We start from the raw sequence: 20,458 nt of genomic DNA on the forward strand, positions 1-20,458 counted from the left end.
TCCCCGTACTTGTTCTTGATATGTGCGGATGCTTTTTCTACTCTGATTTCGAAAGCGGCTAGAGAAAATAAAATTCATGGGGCAAGAGTGTGTCGGGGGGCTCCTAGAGTGTCCCACTTGTTTTTTGCGGACGATAATATTCTCTTTGCGAAAGCTACATTGCCATAATGCTCTAAAATTGCTGAAATTATCAGTATTTATGAGAGGGTATCGGGTCAGAAAATTAATTTAGGCAAAACTGAAGTCGCTTTTAGTAAATGTGTGAGTGTGGAGAGGAGAAATGCCATTGTGGGGACTCTTGGGGTTCGAGAAGTGGACAAGCATGAGAAGTACTTGGGTTTGCCGACAATTATTGGAAAATCAAAGAAGACTATTTTTGCGTGTTTAAAGGAGCGTATTTGGAAAAAGTTGCAGGGATGGAAGGAAAAACTTCTTTCAAGACCGGGGAAGGAGATACTCATTAAAGCGGTGACCCAAGCGATTCCTACTTACATGATGTGTATTTTCAAAATTCCTGATGGTTTAATTGATGAAATTCACTCCTTGTTGGCAAAGTTCTGGTGGGGCTCTACTGGGTCGGAGAGGAAAATGCATTGGCATAAATGGGAGGATTTGTGTCTGCCGAAGTCTAAAGGAGGGATGGGATTTCGTGATCTACGCGTGTTTAATCAAGCGTTGTTGGCAAAGCAAGGTTGGAGGCTGCTGCATGATACTACTTCTCTGCTACATTGTGTGTTAAAGGCGCGGTATTTTAAACACGATTGCTTTCTTGAGGCTCGAAGAGGGTATGACCCAAGTTACAGTTGGCGTAGCATGTGGGGAGCAAAAAACTTGCTGTGGGATGGATGGAAGTGGCGTGTTGGTGACGGTAGGAGTATCCGAGTGTGGGAGGATTCCTGGTTGCCTGGTGACAGCGCTTATATTGTACCTACTCCGACAAATAATAGCAACCCGGATTTAATGGTATGTGATTTAATCGATATGAATTTGCATTGCTGGAAGGTTGATGTGATTGATTCAAATTTTATTGCTTCCTAAAGAGATGCTATCCTTGATATACCTCTGCCTTGTTCTGGCCAAAAAGATACTCTTTACTGGTGGCCAACGAAGGATGGTATTTATTCTGTTAAAAGTGGGTATTGGCTTGGGCGTATGGGGCAGTTGCGTGCGTGGGATCTTTTCCATGGGGATAACTCTAATTCTTTGTGGAAGTTGATATGGAGTGTTGGAGGTCCCCCTAAGCTCAACCACTTTTTATGGAGGGCGTGTAAGGGGTCGTTGCCTGTGATGGGTGTCATGTTTAGACGCCATATTAGTGCCTCTCCTAGATGTTCTGTATGTGGCTGTGATGATGAGACTGTTATGCACTCACTCTTCAAGTGCACTTATGCCATGGAGGTTTGGGGAACGAGTGACTTTGGCGAGTTATTGAATAATGCACCTACGAGTTCCTTTGATACTATGTTTATCTGGAATGCTTCTAAGGTTAGCAAAGAACGGCTGAGTGTCTTTGCTTCTCTGGTTTGGGCGGTATGGAATTGCAGGAACAGTCACATCTTTGGAGGTGGAACAAGTGTTGATGCTGTTCGAATTGGTACTGGTTTCGTAAAGCTGCTTTACGACTACCGCATCTACAATGCTAAGGTTTGTAAGTAAAGTAGTGCGCCCTCTGCTGCTCTGAGGGGTTCCTGGCAGCCCCCATCAAGAGGAAAGGTGAAAATAAATGTTGACGCTCATGTGATGCAGGGGAGGGGAATTAAATTAGGGGCTGTGATTAGAGGGCCTGATGGGGAGTTGCTAGCAGCAGCAGTGAAACACTTGGAGGTTCTAGTCCTGCTATGGCAGAAGCGGGTGCAGCAAGATTTGGGGTTGAGTTGGGCAGCAGACTAGGCTACAATGAGGTGGTATTGGAATGTGATGCTATGCAAGTTGCTCGTGCTATTCAGACTAGGAGGATGCGGTGTGCTCCTATTTATCTCTTACTTGAGGATGTTCTAACTATTAGTATGTTTAGTTTCTTTTGTTGTAAGCATGTGAAGAGGAGTGGCAATTCACTAGCTCATTCAGTTGCTCGTTGGGCAGTGAATACAAACTCGGAATTCATTTGTACCGATTCTTTTCCCCAAAGCCTTTGTACTTTGGCGGAAATTGATTTAATATGATCACTTTGCTTGCTTGGTTTCAAAAAAAAAAAAATTATTATAAAAAATATATTTTAAAAAAAAACATATATGTGTTAGTTTAGATTGGGTCAAATAATCGATTCAAGTGATCTGATTTCAAAATTCAGGTTGGGAATTTCGAGTAATTGATGAGTATGAGCCAGTTTGCCAAGTCTTGTCAAAAATGGAGTTACATCTTGATTTGAATTAGTTTGGCGGTTTCTCATACAGTGTACATACCTTAGCTTGCTATCCACCCGAGCGTTCGTCTGTAAATTGAACTATATCTCCGATTTATATTTTTTGCAATTTTGGAATATTTTACATCTCACAATTAATGCTCAAAGTTGCAAAAAACATAGAACAAGGTAGTAATTATTGTATATAATCTGATATTGAACTAAATTTTTTTTTTCCTACTTATTTCAATTTGACCGAACTTTTTTTTTTTTTTGGATCCATAACACACGTGATCTAATTTGCATTGGTCTAATTATATGATATGATATGGTATGGTCTAGTTCAATCTAATTAAATTTAATAAAAATAACAAGATCTCAAATTAAAGTGAGTTGGACATTATTTAAAATCAGGCCAAAAAACATGATTAAATCATATTAAAAATATATTATACTTTTATAAAACCTCATATTTAAAATACTTTAACCCTTTAAAATATTTAATTAAAATACTTAAACCCTTAACAATACATTTTATTAATACTTAAATACTTTATTAAAGTACATAAAAATACGGGGTATTACACGCAATAATGTGTATTTTATTAATATGTAATTTTTCATAATTTTTTTTCATTTCGGAATGAAAGACAATTAGCGATAAAAAATTGCACATAAAACGATAATTTGGTCCGAACTTAATTTTTTGATCTTATCAGATCTGAACTTATTTTTTCTGAAATAAGTAAAGATAAGGTGAACTAAACAAGGCCTTACACATTAGGTATTTTCCCTCTGTTTTATTTTATTTATACATTCTATTTAGAACTACGAGTATTATTTGTCAAACAAAAAGATTAAATCAAAAGAACAAAAAGGAATAGAGGGAGTCATAACACCCACTTGGTATATTTTTATACCAACCTACCTATCAAATCAAGTAAGGCCACATAATAAATATGAATAACAAGTGTGATTTAAAAAAAATGTACGAATATAATAATTAAAAAAAAAGGAAGAAGAAGAAGAGGAGTTCATGCCATAATTAGGACTTAGGGAGCAAGCCATGTTTCACCAATGGCAGCAAACTCTATATTTAAAATGGTCCTTGAACCTCTTAACTAGTTAACTCTTTCAAGATCACTTATATATTCAACGTGCTATGGACTACCAAACAAATGATTATCTTCCATTAAAAATTACTTGTAGCACTACGTCTTGACTTTTGAGGTTTAATCTTGACTAACATGCTTAAAACGTACTAGAGGTGTAAAACCTAACAGATCAACTTATTCCGGATCATATAATACTATAAGACCACCTTGTAGGTGGGTTGAGCTAAGGCAAGAGAGAAAAAAAGGATAAGGTTACATGCTTTCATTTTCAATTTAGATTTGTTCAATTGATTTTAGGTTGGAATTGGTTAGCGTAGGATCAAGTCATTATCAATCAATATGCTCATTTTTCCCTAAAAAAAATAAAAAATAAATATGTTTATTTTAATTATTAAATATATATATATATATATATATATATATATATATATATATATATATATATATTTTAAAAATATGTGTGTTAGTTTAGATTGGGTCAAATAATCGATTCAAGTGATTTGATTTCAAAATTCAGGTTGGGAATTTCGAGTAATCCACGAGTATGAGCCAGTTTGCCAAGTCTTGTCAAAAATGGAGTTGCATCTTGATTTGAATTAGCTTGGCGGTTTCTCATACCCTGCACATACCTTAGCTTGTTATCCACCTGAGTGTTCGTCTATTTCTATAACACACAAAGAAATCATATATAGATTATTCGTAATGTGAATTGAACTACTACAGGCCTGTTCACATTTACTTAATTTCAGTCCAGTTCAGTTCAATTCAGCTCCAATCAGTTAAGTTCAATTTAGTTCAGTTTAGCTCCTAATTTTCCTCTCTCATAAAATATTCATTTCAGCTCAGTTAGTTTAGTTCAGTTCAACACCAATCATTTCAGTTCAGTTCAGCTCAATTTAGTAAATGTGAACAAGCCCTACCTCTAATTCATATTTTTTTGCAACTTAAGATTATTTTATATCTCAAAAATAATTCCCAAAGCTGCAAAAAACATAGAACAAGGTAGTAATTATTGTATGTAATCTGATGTTGAACTAATTTTTTTCTATTTCAATTTGACCGAACTTTTTTTTTTTTTCCATAACACACATGATCTGCATTGGTCTAATTTATATGATATGGTATGGTCTAGTTCAATCTAGTTAAATTTAATAAAAATAACAAGATCTCAAATTAAAGTGAGTTGGACATTATTTAAAATCAGGCTAAAAAACCTGATTAAATTATATTAAAAAATAACAATATAGTTTCAAAATAAGATAAAATGAACATAATCCGTAGTTTGGATTATCTATTATTTTAATCCTAGATGCTCAATTAATGACCACATATTAAAATTTGTGTATTTTTCTAGATCACTGAGTAATTATTAATTAATTATTTTCACCTACAGAACACAATCTGAAATTATAAGGTTAATTTCATCATCCATTTTTTATTTTCCAAATTGGAACACACCATAAAAATCTAAAATTTGGAATCACAAATTCACAACCTTTATTCTTATTAATTCCCACTCACACAACACAAAAAAGGACAGTAAGGCAGTAGGACATTTTAACAAAAATTCTGAAAGAATTAAGAATCAAGCAATTGTAGTTAAAGCGGCAGGAAGGAAGCATTATTAAAACACTCAGCTCTGTACAACTGCCTTTGCCCCTACCATCACTCACCACCACCAATCTCTTCCAGTTTCCACCACAAAAACAAAATTAAAAAATATAAAATATAAAATATAAAAAAAATTCTTCCATATTTTCCGTTTCAAATTACTAGTTCTGTTTTTTATTTTTTATTTTTTATTATTTATTATTATTATTATTTTTTTTTTTTCCGTGGAGTATGTCTTAAATTATTTTTTCCATGTCTAATACTTTCTCTTTTCATTTTCACTTGACCCATCTTTAATTTTGCACTAATTATATTACATGCACCTCTATGATTCTGTTATGGTTAATACATATAGGGGAAAAAAATAGACGTGTAACATGTTAGATTCATCGTAATATTTATTTTTTATATTTTACTTGTTGAAAATTAAAGAAGTAGACAATTCATTATGCATTGATAAATATGATAAAAACATGTTAAGTAAAAAAAGAAAGTTTTTCATAGTACACACTCTTCAATTTTTCTTCACCGTTATTAAATGTTGTCAATTCGTCATATAGCAAATAAATTAATGTATATAGTGAGCTAAACCCTTAAAATATGACATTGATCATATGTGTAATCTAAAGTTGAAAGGTACTCCGTATAATCTTTTTCACTAATTCAATCTAAACTTAGTTTTAAAAAACACTTCAAATCGAAAGTGAATGATATCTTAAGTGATTAGAGCTTCACTTCTGATAACAGATGATCTTGAAATTGATTTCATCACTCGTCCTTATGGACACTCTAAACAATAAAAAAAATACAGAGTAAAATAACTTTATATCGATACTTGTATTTGATTTGATGCATGGTTTTGTCCTAAACCATTTACTTCATTTACCCAAAATTTATTTATTACTTGATCCACATTGGTTTCCTTAAAAAAAATACACATGGTTGCTTCAATTACAACCGAGAAAAAAGAAAAAATAAATAAAATAAAATGTAAAATCCCAAAATGATTTGATTAATCAAAAGAAAAAAAATTTGCAGATCAAAGAAAGAGAAAGCAAGAGCGAAACCACCGCGGATCACGACAGCTTCTCTAACCCACCAACCAAACTATTCATTTCTTTTCTCTCTCCTTTAACTCCATTTTGAAATCTTGCATTTTAAGCTCAAAATTCTACTGAACTAAAGCAGAATACTCCAATTGTCGGCAAGATAATTTCCTGCTTTTTTTTGTAACCCAGAAAAAAAGTGAGAAAAAAAGGGGTCAATACAGTCTTATAGAGTCAAATTTCAGTGTATAATTTGGTAAAAAAATTGATTAATTTTGATCAAAAATTGAGTGAAAATTAAAGGGTGTTGAAATTTGCTCAAATGTTAGTCCAAGATCGAATACCCACTAAGGGTTCAGCTCAAAATCCCCAAAATTTGACGAAATCCCAGGTGAGAAATCTTCCAAGTTTACATCCTAGTCGATTTTCTGAGTCAAAATCCCTAGATTTTTCGACATGGGTTTCTGATAATTTGTATAAAATATTTGCAATTTTAGTATTACTTGCTACTGTTGCTGCTCTTTTCTTCCTTCGTAATGTTGGTTATAATGCCGCACTTGTTTGCTTTGAAAAACAAGCTCATGATGTTGAAACCATACATTTTCCTAAAGTTGATTGGAATTCTATTAAACCCAACTCTGATAAGGTCACCCCATATTCGAATTTTCGGGCAGAGAAGTGGATCATTGTGTCTGTTTCGGATTATCCGAGCGATTCGATTAAGGGTTTTGTTAGGATCAAAGGATGGCAGGTCCTTGCAGTAGGAAATGCTAGAACCCCTAATGATTGGAGTCTTAAGGGTGCTATTTTTTTGTCTTTAGATATGCAATCGAAATTGGGTTTTCGGGTTTTGGAACATTTGCCTTATGATTCATATGTTAGGAAATGTGTTGGGTATTTGTTTGCTATTCAGCATGGTGCTACTAGGATTTTTGATGCTGATAATAGAGGGGAAGTGATTGATGGGGATTTAGGGAAGCATTTTGATGTGGAATTGGTGGGAGAGCAGGCTAGGCAGGAGATTATATTGCAGTATACTCATGAGGATCCGAACCGAACAGTTGTTAATCCGTATGTACATTTCGGGCAACGTTCTGTTTGGCCTAGGGGTTTGCCTCTTGAAAATGTGGGTGAAATTGGGCATGAGGAGTATTACACTGAGGTGTTTGGTGGGAAACAGTTTATTCAGCAGGGGATCTCTAATGGTCTTCCTGATGTAGATTCGGTTTTCTATTTTACTAGGAAATCAGGGTTGGAAGCATATGATATTAGGTTTGATGAGAAGGCTCCAAAGGTTGCCTTACCACAGGGTATGATGGTGCCTCTAAATTCTTTTAATACATTGTATCATACTTCGGCATTTTGGGGTTTGATGCTTCCTGTTTCTGTCAGTACTATGGCTTCTGATGTGTTGAGAGGTTATTGGGCTCAGAGGCTTTTGTGGGAGATTGGAGGCTATGTGGTTGTTTACCCTCCAACAGTTCATAGACATGATAGAATTGGGCCATACCCTTTCGCAGAGGAAAAAGATCTCCATGTGAATGTTGGTCGTCTGTCTAAGTTTCTGGTTTCGTGGAAATCACACAATAACAGACTGTTTGAAAAAATATTAGAGTTGAGTTTTGCTATGGCTGAAGAAAGATTTTGGACTGAGAAAGATGTGAAATTTACAGCTGATTGGCTTCAGGACTTGCTTTCTGTTGGATACCAGCAGCCAAGGCTAATGTCTTTAGAAATCAATCGGCCACGGGCAGCTATTGGCCATGGAGATAGAAAGGAATTTGTCCCTAGAAAGCTACCCTCTGTGCACCTCGGGGTTGAGGAGACAGGTAGTGTGAACTACGAAATTGGGAACTTGATTCGATGGAGAAAAAACTTTGGAAATATCGTGCTAGTTATGTTTTGCAGTGGCCCTGTTGAACGTACTGCCTTGGAATGGAGATTACTTTATGGTCGAATCTTCAAAACTGTCATCATTTTATCATCACAAAAGAATGAAGATCTTATCGTTGATCAAGCACAGTTGGATTATGTGTACAAGTAAGTCAATCTCATCAGTTTGATCATTCATGCATTATTTTCCTGTTTCATCAGTTAGTAACTTAGTAATGGCAGTCTGATAGACTGGATCGGAACTTGAATTTCATGATGTGTTGGTTAGTGCTATATCTGCAGAGTTCATGCTATATATTATCTTTGAATGCTATTTGTATGTGAAATAATGGCACTGTTAACGTAATTATTGAAAATTTGGAAACTATTCACTATTTGTTTGTAAATCTCATGAGCTGGTTCCAAGTCAATAAGAATTTATTGCTTTCTTCTGTTGGTGACAAAATATGGTTTCTAGAGATTAACTCACTGCTTTAGGTAGACTTGAAGGGTTATTTTTGTCACTCTTTTTATGATGCTTACATATTTTCTCAGCCTTTTGTTTGAGTCACTGTTTTGAAATACTATTGAACTTATATAGGGAACTACTATCTTCTAGTAGTTTGCTTTTTGGTTGTGTGTACTTCTGGAAATCTATATCGGCAGATAAAACGCTTCTTTCATGCATTAACATAAGTGCCTTTTTTTTTTTTTTTTTTTTGCTGAAAATTTCAAGAATTTTTGCTCAGTACCCAAATGTCTCACCTACAATACCCCAAGTAAGTTCTGTCACAGATGGGGAAGTCAAGATTCAAAACATAAACAACCTTACAATTAATCATTCAGGACTAGCATGTGACAGCTTTTTTTTTTTTTTTTTTTTTTTTTTTTTTTTTTTTTTTTTTTTTTGGAGAAAGACAACAATAAAACCACCACCACCCAGTATGCATCTCGTTCAGGCAGATTAGCAAAGACTCAGACTTATAGCCGTTCTAGGGAAGCTACTTTTCATGAAAAGGTCTTAACCAATAATGAGGGAGAAAAGAAAGAAAGCAATAGAAATTTTTTTATTGGAAATAGTAGGTACTGTAATAATTTTGAAGAGTGAAGGGAATCTCCTATGCAGAGGATCCCTTATTTTGAGTTCACGAATTAGGGGGAAAAAAACCTTAGTTTACCACAACGTCCTATCAAGTTCTTGTCCTTGTTAACTCGGTAAGTCCTGGATTAGCTTAGTCCCAATGACCTTCCTGATCCTCTGAATATTTGTAGGTGTTCAGCTAGCTCTCTTGTAACCTCATTGCCCATCGTCCCATGGTCTCAACTCTCCGCAATGAGGCATATGTTACTTAGTCTCTTTTTCTTATAAAGGCATTTTGCGCATTGAAAATTTCCTCATTGATTATCATGTCTACTATTGTACAATTGTATCTTTAATGAAACATCCTCATATCAGCCACAACTTGCACATGTGTAATTGCCCAATATTGGCTGTGTAGCACTTAATTCAGTAAACCAAATTTTAGGTTTGACTTTAAAAGACTTCATTTTCTTATGAAAAATAAACAAAGTGGTTTTATCCCTGTATGTATTCTTCACCGGGTAAAGGATTAGGAGCATATGTACCTAATTCACGAATTATGTACATGGAATCAGTTTCTAGAGTATGGCATCATAGTCACTTTGGTCTCTGTCACTGTGAAGGTGTTTCAGTCAAGTTTCAACATAGTGATGAAATCATTAGCTGTTGATTTCAGTACCAAGCATATGATGCAAACTTGTGTCCCCCTTTTTCCATGGAATTCCAATGCTTGTAAAAGAAATATAACTGATAGGATAATTATTATAATGAACATTTTGTTGATTACAATTTTGATTTGGTTTACAGGCAGCTTCCTACGATAATGAATAGATATTCAAGTGCTGAAGGATTTCTTTTTCTCCAAGATAATACCATCCTTAACTATTGGAATCTAGTACAAGCTGACAAGAATAAGCTTTGGATCACTAACAAGGTAATAAGAACTGTAATACTCTTGCTATTATTTTCTCTGCAGTGTATTCATCAAGACTATAGACTTGGAAGGCGAATTAAGGGAATTGAAATTCTTTCAACAAAAATTTTAAAATTGCATTGTCTGTACATTTCCTATGTGTTATAATTTTAGGATTGATGAAATCTATTCCTTTGCCCCATAGTGGACTTTATGAGTTTTTCAAGATACATTTTGACATCTCTCAGTTTTTCTAAAATATGGATCAAATTTCCAACTTTATTATTTAAATGCAAAGAGTATATGCTACAAATAGATTTATTGCCCCCCAAGCCATTCCTTTCTTCAGTGTCTTAGAAATTTCAGTTTTTTTTTTTTTTTTTTTTTTTTTTTGTGGGAAAGAAGAAACAAAATCCAAATAAAAAAAACCACATATACTGCTGTTATTCAATTTACTGTCTATTTCTGTTTTATATTCAACAAGCCTAATGGTTTTCAGGTATCAAAGTCATGGACTCCTGTCTCAAACAACAATGGTGATTGGTTCTCCAAACAAGGAGAAATGGTAAAGAAGGTTGTTGAGACAATGCCAGCTCACTTTCAAGTAAATTACAAGGAAGCTGCAAAGAGCAATCAGGGCTTTGTGGTATGCAGTTCAGAGCTATTCTTTGTTCCGAGGAGTAATGTAGAAGACTTCATTGATTTAGTTGCTTTGGTAGGCGACTTGGAAATGCATCACAAGGTTGCAATACCCATGTTCTTTCTGGCAATGGATTCACCTCAGAATTTTGATCCAATATTCAGCACCATGGTTTATAAAAAGAAACCACCATCAGGCAACACAACCTTGTATTCTGCTCAAGCACCGGCCATTCACCCCTGGAGTGTATCAAGTGAACAAGAATTTATCAAGCTTATTAGAGTAATGGCTGCTGGAGATCCTCTTTTGATGGAATTGGTTTGACGCGAAGAACATTTTTATTCTTTTGCCATTCAAGTCAGAAACAAGTAAAAAACAGTAAGTAGAAAAGCATATGTAACACTGTCAATGAACACTTCTTCTGTTTTTAGTTCTTTTTCCTGCCCTCGAAGGGGGAGGAGTTTTTGTAAAAAAAAATTCCTTATATGATTCAAATTCAGTGAGTGAATATTCCAAAGGAAACAAGAGGAATTCTGTTCATTCTTTCTAACATGCACCAAATTATAATGTAAATTTCTTACATTATATATCTTTGATAGACTTGTTCATCTATTGATCAGATTGCTCTTAGATTGTCGAGATTTGCAGAATGTTGTTACTCTGTCTATTAATCCAATTAATTGTGTTTCTAGTATTGCCCTAGTTATATGAATCTGAAATGAAGTGTTATCCTAAGAGAGGAATTTTCGGATTGAAAGTCATACTCAGGAATTTATTCTAAGCAAATTCTGCAAAAATGTCATAGCACTAAGGCATTAGCAGGTTATGGATAAAATATTCGGCAAACTTTGCAATTTATTTAGCAAAATACATTCCTTTTTGATGAATTTTGAAATAAAAACAGTGTCATGGCTACCTTGCGGCATATTTGGATATTACTTTCTCCCTTTCAAATTATTTGTCGTGTTACTTTATCACGTTCACCAATGCATATATTAGTCAAGATCATACATGATTATGATTTTTTTTAAAAAATCTATAAATCACAAAAGCTAGTCAAAGTAGAGATGGTGAATGTTGGCAAAAGTCAAAAGTCAAAACGTGTTAACTAATTTGAAACGGAGAAAGTATTAAATAACATAATCAATGGATAGGCTTTTGATCCAAGTAGACTTGGCATAATTGAGTAATTGACTAATTACTCAATCCGAAATACCTGAAAAATTAGCAAAATCACATTACATGTAAATCGGTCTTGACTAAAATCATGTCAAGTGGGTCGATCAAGTCTGGTCAGGGTTGGAGATTTTTGGGTTGGTGCTGTTGGGGTTTGGGTTTGATTTGAAAAATGCTTGTTCATGAATCATGACTAAACTTTTGGGTTATGGTCGACCAACCATTTAACTTGTTGAAGGATTTTGAATGCCTATATTATTTGTATTTTTATCCACATACAAATACAAAATATCTGTCATAAAACAAATCAGAAAAAACAATCCAGCCATAAATGATGGGTAAGTCCAACCAAAAAACCATGTTAAATCATCATAATCTCATTTATTTACTATGTATAAGATGATTCATGGTTGGTCGGGTAAAACAGGTCAGGTCGGTTTTGACCCAAAAATATAGGCCTGTTTGAGTTCTAGTTACCTTGTCCAGTTCAGGTAGAATAGATTGGCAAGTCTCAACATTATATGGTTAAATCAAAATTTAATATCAACAGAAGATCAGAAACATGTGTAAAGTTTTCATTTTCAGAGACAAATTATGGCTCACAATGAATAGAGAACAATGTATGCCTGGCATATTCACAAGCTTATTTTACATAATTTACCTATCAACTCCTTCAATCTTGTCTTCGACTTCAGAATACAATTGCCTCAATTTCTCGATGTTTTCCTCTGAAGTTTCCCAGTAACCCCTTCCATTGGCCTCTAAGAAAGTCTGTAACAACTTCCTGAAAGAGTTGGGGTTGGTGTTCATCAGCTTTTTCAGCATCTCTTCATCCTTGATGAAAGTTGTGTTAGCCTCTTCGTAAACCCAGTTGTCCACTTGGCCTGAGGTTGCACTCCATCCAACAGTGTTAGTCAGTCTCTTCTCAATCTCACGTACACCCTCGTATCCAGTTGAAAGCATTCCTTCGTACCACTTGGGGTTCAGCAGCTTTGTTCGTGCATCTAGACGTACAGTCTCAGAGAGAGTACGTACCTGCAGAAATCCAATTTAGAAACATTTCAGTCAGCTTTATTATTTCAGGTACCTTGTATCAAAACATAATTAATGACACCAGAATATTACTTAATACAATTATATATATATTTTTAATACTGATCAAATTTTTACTGTTTAAAACTGATCTAAACACTGAATTCACTAATATTTCTTTTTTGTATACAGTTAGTGATCCGTCATTAGTTAATATTATAGAACATAAATCAGTTGTGATGTTGTGTCATGACAATACCATAAATACCTTTTCCCCTTCAATTCATTGTAAAGCAAAACTCAATAGCAGCAAAATGACCTAAGCTATCTTTAGATACCTTTCACCAATCTCAAACACACTACCTATTTTTCAAGCGTGTGGTATTTTAAATTAAGCGATCTAAGTTAACAAATTCTGACCTTTCACTTGATGTATACAGTCAACTAGATTATGGTACAACTATTATATCATCTTCATAAGTATCTATCTTTCTATGTTATTTAATCTCAACTTTTCTTAATACTATTATGAACAGATCTTGGTAAAATGTACTCAATTTTAGCATGAATATAGATGGCAGTGTGACACTAATCTCACCTGAGCATTGGCTGTAGTAGTATCAGCAATGTAAGCACTTGGCTTCTTCCCATCTTTCCTGAGTCCCTGCACCAGATTTGTGGGGTCTGAATCAAAGTAGTGACTCACATCAGTCAGAGAGATCTCTGATGAGTCAAGGTTCTGGAAAGTAGCATCAGCTGTTGAAAGAGCCATCTCGAACACCTTCCGCTTCTCAGTCATTCCAGCACCAGGTGCATCAGAGTCAAAGGCAAATGACTTTCTGCTCAAGTACATATCTTGCAGTTGCTTCTCATCATTCCATGAGGAATTCTCAACAGCAAGATTGATGTTTGACGAGTATGATCCTGAGGCATTAGAAAAGATCCTTGTAGCAGCCTCTCTAATATCAACACCAAGGGTTTCGGCTTGCTCCAGTGCATGCTTTCTCACATAGTTCTGCTCCACTGGCTCATCAAGCTCAGCCACCATCTTAATTGCCCGATCAAGAAGGTTCATCTGATACAAGGTAACAATTGTGGAAAAATTGGCATCAGAAACTAATTCACATAGGCACATAGCATAATGATGCAGGAAATTTGAGTCCTAATATAATCTTAAGAAGATAATGCACTACAAAATTGTTAATGTGGATTCCAAAAAGAACATTACCTGGTTGATGAACAGGTCTCTGAAGACACCTGAGCAGTTAACAACAACATCAATCCTAGGCCTTCCAAGCTCCTCAAGACTGACAGGTTCAACCCGATTGACTCTCCCAAAGGTATCAGCAATTGGTCGCACCCCAATCATCCACAGAACCTGACCAAGTGACTCCCCATAAGTCTTGATGTTATCAGTTCCCCACAATACAAGTGCAACTGTTTCAGGAAATTTTCCTCCATTATCTGCTTTTTGACGCTCGAGCAGCCTATCCACAACAACCATTGCACTCTGCATGGCTGCAGTTGTAGGAATGGCTTGTGGGTCCAAAGCATGAATGTTTTTCCCAGTTGGTAGCACTTTTGGGTTCCTGATCGGGTCACCACCAGGACCTGGCTCTACAAATTTCCCTTCAAGAGCTTGCTTCAAACTTCCCAGCTCATTATCAGCCACAACCAGCTTCAAGCACTCCCCTAAGAATGCAAATAGAACCCTAAGTTTCTCCCTATCAGCTTGGTAAAACTTAGTGTTTGACAAGTACTGAATCCATGGTTCATTTATTCCAAACCCGAGAATTGAAGTCAATTTGTCATTGACATTCACAACTTGACCCTTACTATTAGTTGTTTTTTCTACAAATGCCATGACAGCTCCTCTTGATGTCTCAGTAATTTGCCTTAGTAGCTCAACATCTTTCAATACTCCCTTATCATTTCCTCTGTAGACATCTTCTATGCTCCTTCCAACGGTCTCAGCTAGTATAGAAGGGAGGGCGGATATCCCCTCCTCAGGACGATCCAAAGCAGCAATGTTAACCAAAGTTGCCACAGCCTCCAAGGCTGATGGAGGCTCACCAATCACATGAAGCCCACAAGGCAAAAGACGAGACTCAATCTCCATGATCTTCGAGTAGACTTTTCCTACCACAGAATCTCTTTCTTTAGCAGAGATCTCTGCTCCTTCATCAGGAAGATCCACATCTTTGTCAAGATTGCATTGTCTTGCAGTGCTGATGATGGAACTCACAATCTGTTGGCCCCGGCCTGTATCTTTGAGGGATTGGTATGAGGAAATGAGCTCACTCAGTTGTTTGAGCCCCTTGTAAAGTCCTGCATTTTCAGCTGGAGGGGTCAGATAGCTGATAGTATTCGCATAGCTACGTCGTTTAGCTATTGTTGCCTCAGATGGGTTGTTAGCAGCATAGTAGTAGACATTGGGAATGTTGCCAATGAGACTATCAGGGAAACAAGCATCACTCATTCCCACTTGTTTTCCCGGCATGAATTCTAAGGAACCATGAGTTCCAAAATGAAGAACTGCATCCGCTCCAAATATTTTCTCGACAAATGAGTAATATGCAGCAAAACCATGATGTGGGCTAGCTGATTTAGAGAAAAGTAGCCTCATAGGATCTCCCTCATAACCAAAGGTAGGCTGAACACCGATGAAGACATTCCCGTACTGCTTTCCATATACCAAGAGATTCTCTCCATCAGAGTTCAGATTTCCTGGGGCTTTTCCCCAGTTTTCTTCCAAGAGTGTTGCATAAGGAGTTAGGTTCTGATACTCCCTAACACTCATTTTGTATGCAACGTTGAGATTTGGGCTGTTAAATTGAGCCTCTTTGTCGTGGATTACATCTTCAATCAAGGCTTCAGCATTCTCTGGGAGGCCTTCAATATTGTAACCATCCTTTTTGAGATCTTTAAGGACAGAGAAAATAGAGGCAAACACGTTAAGGTATGCAGCAGTTCCAACATTTCCCTTGTCTGGAGGGAAGCTGAAGACGGTAATGGCTAGCTTCTTCTCAGCCTGAAAACATCCATGTCATCAGTTAAAATTCCCAGTCAAAAAATTTTTAAAATTTTGTGGCGATTAAATATATACCCCTAAAAATATGATTAAGATAACAGGAAAGAACACTAAAGATAGTAGTTGGGAGTGTCATAGAGTATTCAACTACACATAAAACATAAAAGTGAGTTATGAATTTAAAAAATCAGAACTTGCTTTGGAAGAAGCAGGTATTTTTAAGACTTCAAGAGGGGTCTACAACTAATTTCAACAATGCAGGTGACAGCAAAACATAAAAAGGGTGATTAACAAAAGAGCCAAAGGATGGCGCTTCTAATTCATTGAGCCCTTACTGCCGACATGTGACAGCAAGAGCAAGGTCATACACCCATCTAGATATAGCAAAAGAGTAACAAACTCTTCCAGCATTCATACAATCAACAGAAAATCTTTTAGTGCTTTAGCTATGTAATCAGGTTATTCTTAACAGGATCAGTATATGTATTGAATCACCATAGAATATACAGCTTATTAGAGAAACCAAGAGAACCTAGTGTTTAGCTAATTAGTCAAAATCTTTTGGAAATTGAACAGTTGGTACGAAAGATTACCTTTGGTTTTCTCTTCAACTCAGCCCACTTAATTGCTCGAGTGCAGAGCTGATCCACTCTCTTGTGAAGGGCATGTGATTTTCCTGCATCATACCAACATCAATGCCAATCAGCTCCAGAAGATAATATGCTTGTTACATAATTTTCAATGTAATAAACAACAAGGATAAAAAGATAACAACAAAAAACAAGACATCCAAACGAAAAGAAATAACAAAATATGAATGAAATTAATCTCACACCCTACTTTGGGTTTGGATCTTCGCAATCCAAATGACATATTACAGTAATGCATCATTAAGCCAATTGTCATATTATCATGATAAAAGAAAAATTGTGATACATAAATTCAATCTTCTTTTCCACCTCAAACGAAGTTAACCTATAGAATGATTAACAATCCTTTTCTTTTTTTTTTATTTCTTTTTTTTTTTTTTTAACTATATTCCACATTCAATACAGAATTAATTCATAAAATTTATATGCAGTGCCAAAATCAACACATACATATTTCAAGCAATATTAATCAACCTAAAAAAAAGGAAATAAATTGAAGTTAGAAAAAAAAAAAAAAAAGCATAGCTACAGAAAAATAGTTACCTGTTCTGGGATCGCGTCCAGCAAAAACAATAGGCTCCATTCCACCATCAAGCTCAGGAAGAGCAACCTGCAAAGCCACCTGAATAGGGTGCAAACCCAAGGTACTATTCAACCACTCTTCAGTAGTCTGAAACACCAAAGGTACAGCAACCATGTAAGGCACATTAAGCTTCATCAAAGCCTCAACAGCCCTCGGGTGATCCTGCCTTGCTGGACCTCCAACAAGAGCAAAACCAGTAAGTGATACCACAGAGTTCACCATAGGCTTCTTGGTGATAGGATCAATAAAGAACTTCTCGACGGGGCCAGAGAAATCGAGCCCACCGGCGAAGATAGGGATCACCTTAGCCCCTCTAGCCTCCAACTCCATAATGACAGCAACATAGTGAGACTCATCACCAGTAACAATGTGACTCCTCTGAAGAACTAGACCAATTACTGGTGCTTTTGAACTCTTAAGCTTAGGACTTGCATCCTTCCTAGTACCATACCAATTCAAATACTCCTTAACATCATCATACATACAAGGAGCTAAAGGATGCCAAACCCCACTATCCAAGAACAAAACCGGGTCCGAATACTCGATTTTCATCCCTTTCAATGCAGGTACATAAGACCCAGATATCATCTTGACAAAATTAACCAAATTATCTGGTGACCCTCCTAGCCAAAACTGCAAACTAAGGATATAAAGCCTAGCATCTTGAGCTTTATCACTAGGCAAATACTTCAACACTTTAGGCAACGTTCTTACTAATTTAAGCATACTATCAGCAAAACCAGCACCTTGTTTTTTCCTCTTAAAAAGCTGGAAAAATGGGCTTTTTGATTGCCCAAGTTGAGACATGCTAAATGAACCCAATTTGTTAAGTCTCATTACCTCAGGCATTGAAGGGAACACAAGAACAGCATCCATTCGATCTCGAACCTTCTCAACAGCATCCCTCACCTTAATTGCAAGCTCCTCCACAAAAATCAATGACCCAATAAAAATGTTGGCATCCTCAAGATCTTTACAGAAGCCTTGGTAAGTCTCTTTATCCCTAAGCTCCTCTACTAAATAGCCAACAACTTCAAAATTCGCGATACCCGAGGTTTTGTTCAGGGTCTGAACTGCAGCTGAAAGGGATGATTGGTATTGAGCTTCTAAGACTACATACACAATTTTTACAGTGGGTAAATTCTTGTTTTTCACTGGGACAATTCGTCGAACTTCTGGTGATATTTGGGTAAATTGACCATTTCCAGCTACAACACACTTGATTGTACCATTTTTGGGTGATCTTGAGGTAAATTGGGTGGATTTTTTGGGGAGAAAAGAGTGGAGAATGTACTTTTTCTGTGATATTGATGAAATAAGGTCAGTTTTGGTTGATGGTAAGGTAAATGCTGAAGATACCATGGAAGACATTGCTGTAAGCTCTGTTCTTCAGAGACAGCAAAATTTGAGAAAAGTTTCGATTTTCTGTGAGAAAATGCAAAATCTAAAATCTGGGTATTGTTATTTAGAAGTTTAATTGAAATGGGTTTGAAATTTTTTTGCAAATTCTTCTCTCTTTCTCCTGAATTTTTAGAGAGAGAGTGCAAAAAAACACTAAAACTCAAGGTACTGAAAACAGAGTAGTGGAGTGTTTTATGTTAACAGTTTCTGTTTTGTTTCTGTTAGTGGGTGTAGAAGAGGACACGTGTCATAACAAATTAGAAAAAATGCAATGAAAATGTTTTAGAGGTTGAGCTTTGTTTAGGTGAGGAGGAGAGAGAAAGTAAGAGAGTGATAGTGTACTTTGGGTTAGTTTATCTGAATCAAGGGTTTGATGATGAAATTTCTTGGCTTCCTATTGGTTGAGGTGGATTTCCTAAATGAGCCAAGTGGAGATGTAAAATTGTGAATAGATTTTAAAATGATTTATTTGTGTATTTTTTTTGAAAGAGGTAATGAAAGAAAGGTGGTTGATTTTGCATGCTAAGTTTTGTGTGAATGTGTGTAAAAGAGAATATGATATTTTATGAGAGATAGAGATGGGTCCAAGTATACTTGTTCTAGGCCATTTGATGTTGATGCAATACGTAGTCCATTTATCATGAGTAAATGTGTACATGTGTCTAGCACAAGAGCTAGATGTTGGCTTGCATACAAAATTTCTTTAATAAACAAAATGATAGCCAAAATAGATGTTTGTAACAATAAGAGTTGTTGATGTATACAAAAGGTTTATGTTAACATGAATAATTTTAACTTCAAGAAATTAAAATTATTCTCGTGTTGGTTGATTTGTAGTTATATAGAGATAGATAAGTATTAAGAAAAATGTCTATCAAATTAGGTAAATAGACATCTGGACAGGTTTATCACTACACAGAGTAAACTCTAATAATGAACTAAAACAACTCACTATAATTAATTAATTAATTAATACAAAGCCTTATCCTGCACATATAAATTTTTTTTTAAGAAAATAAATAAAAGTAAAACCCTGTTCACGAGGGGAACTCCTAACGCATCTGAAAAATGGATAACAAAGAAGAGTTATTCCATAGTATAATATTCTAACTCTCACTCTAAATGACCAATATATGAATTATAACATCATCATCTAAATAATTTTCAGTCGGTAAGATACAAAGCTTAAGAGGCATGACAAATAGTATTGTTAAAGACAATTATCTAGAAAAGATACGAGTCTTAAATAACTATGCCATATATTTTATATCACCTTGATTTTTGAAGATGGTTTATGATTAAAAGTGCATTATGTGAAACAAGATTAACTTAATATGTTTTCTGTAAATCAAAGTGTGATAGCTCACATTTATATATGTGGACTGTAGTGATCTTGCGCTGTTACATAAATGGTTTCTTTGTGTTAGCTCTGTAAATGTTACTTATGGTTAGAGATTGATGGTTAGCATTAAGAGCACCACATACGATGAAATTAAGACTGGATTCTTTATTACTTTTCAATATATCATGAGCACCGAATTAAAGTGAACTTTGACGAGGAATGTTCCAAGCTTAAAAGATAAATAGTTTCACAAAAAAAAATAAAATAAAATAAAAAATAAAATAAAATAAAATAAAATAGTAATAATAATAATAATAATAAATAAATAAATAAATAAATAAATAAAGAAATAAATAAATAAATAAAATAAAATAAAATAAAATAAAAATATTGAATCTTGGATTCAACTATGATGGAGCATGGGAATACCAATAAAATAGAAGGATACATTTTAATCATGTTTAAAAGGGTGCAAAATTAAAGCCACCCACAAAGGGATTGCAAATTCCTATAATTGTACTGTCCTACATTCAACCACAGGACCAAAGTATGTAATTGAACAATGTTAAGACTTAAGACTAACAACCCTACTGCATGATTAGTGTGCATAACCTTACTACCTTA

General features: G+C 35.3%; 2 protein-coding genes across 2 annotated transcripts; one reads left to right on the forward strand and one right to left on the reverse strand.

Annotated features, from left to right (window-relative positions):
• The first annotated feature begins 5,885 nt into the window (after nt 1–5,885).
• LOC110691499 (probable glycosyltransferase STELLO1) lies at nt 5,886–11,166 on the forward strand. Its single transcript, XM_021868436.1, has 3 exons — nt 5,886–8,153; nt 9,874–10,000; nt 10,479–11,166. Exons 1-3 carry the CDS (start codon nt 6,436–6,438, stop codon nt 10,941–10,943), a joined length of 2,310 nt encoding a protein of 769 aa, XP_021724128.1. The 5' UTR covers nt 5,886–6,435; the 3' UTR covers nt 10,944–11,166.
• A 1,146-nt stretch (nt 11,167–12,312) lies between these two features.
• On the reverse strand, nt 12,313–18,705 carry LOC110691500 (magnesium-chelatase subunit ChlH, chloroplastic-like). The gene is made up of 5 exons (XM_021868437.1): nt 17,052–18,705; nt 16,452–16,534; nt 14,056–15,858; nt 13,426–13,902; nt 12,313–12,830 (listed from the first exon to the last, which is right to left on the reverse strand). The coding sequence occupies exons 1-5, from the start codon at nt 18,460–18,462 to the stop codon at nt 12,453–12,455; spliced, it is 4,152 nt and encodes a 1,383-aa protein (XP_021724129.1). The 5' UTR covers nt 18,463–18,705; the 3' UTR covers nt 12,313–12,452.
• Nucleotides 18,706–20,458: the final 1,753 nt, after the last annotated feature.

This window comes from Chenopodium quinoa, unplaced genomic scaffold, assembly GCF_001683475.1.
Source record: "Chenopodium quinoa cultivar QQ74 unplaced genomic scaffold, ASM168347v1, whole genome shotgun sequence".
NCBI classification, from domain to species: Eukaryota; Viridiplantae; Streptophyta; class Magnoliopsida; order Caryophyllales; family Amaranthaceae; genus Chenopodium; species Chenopodium quinoa.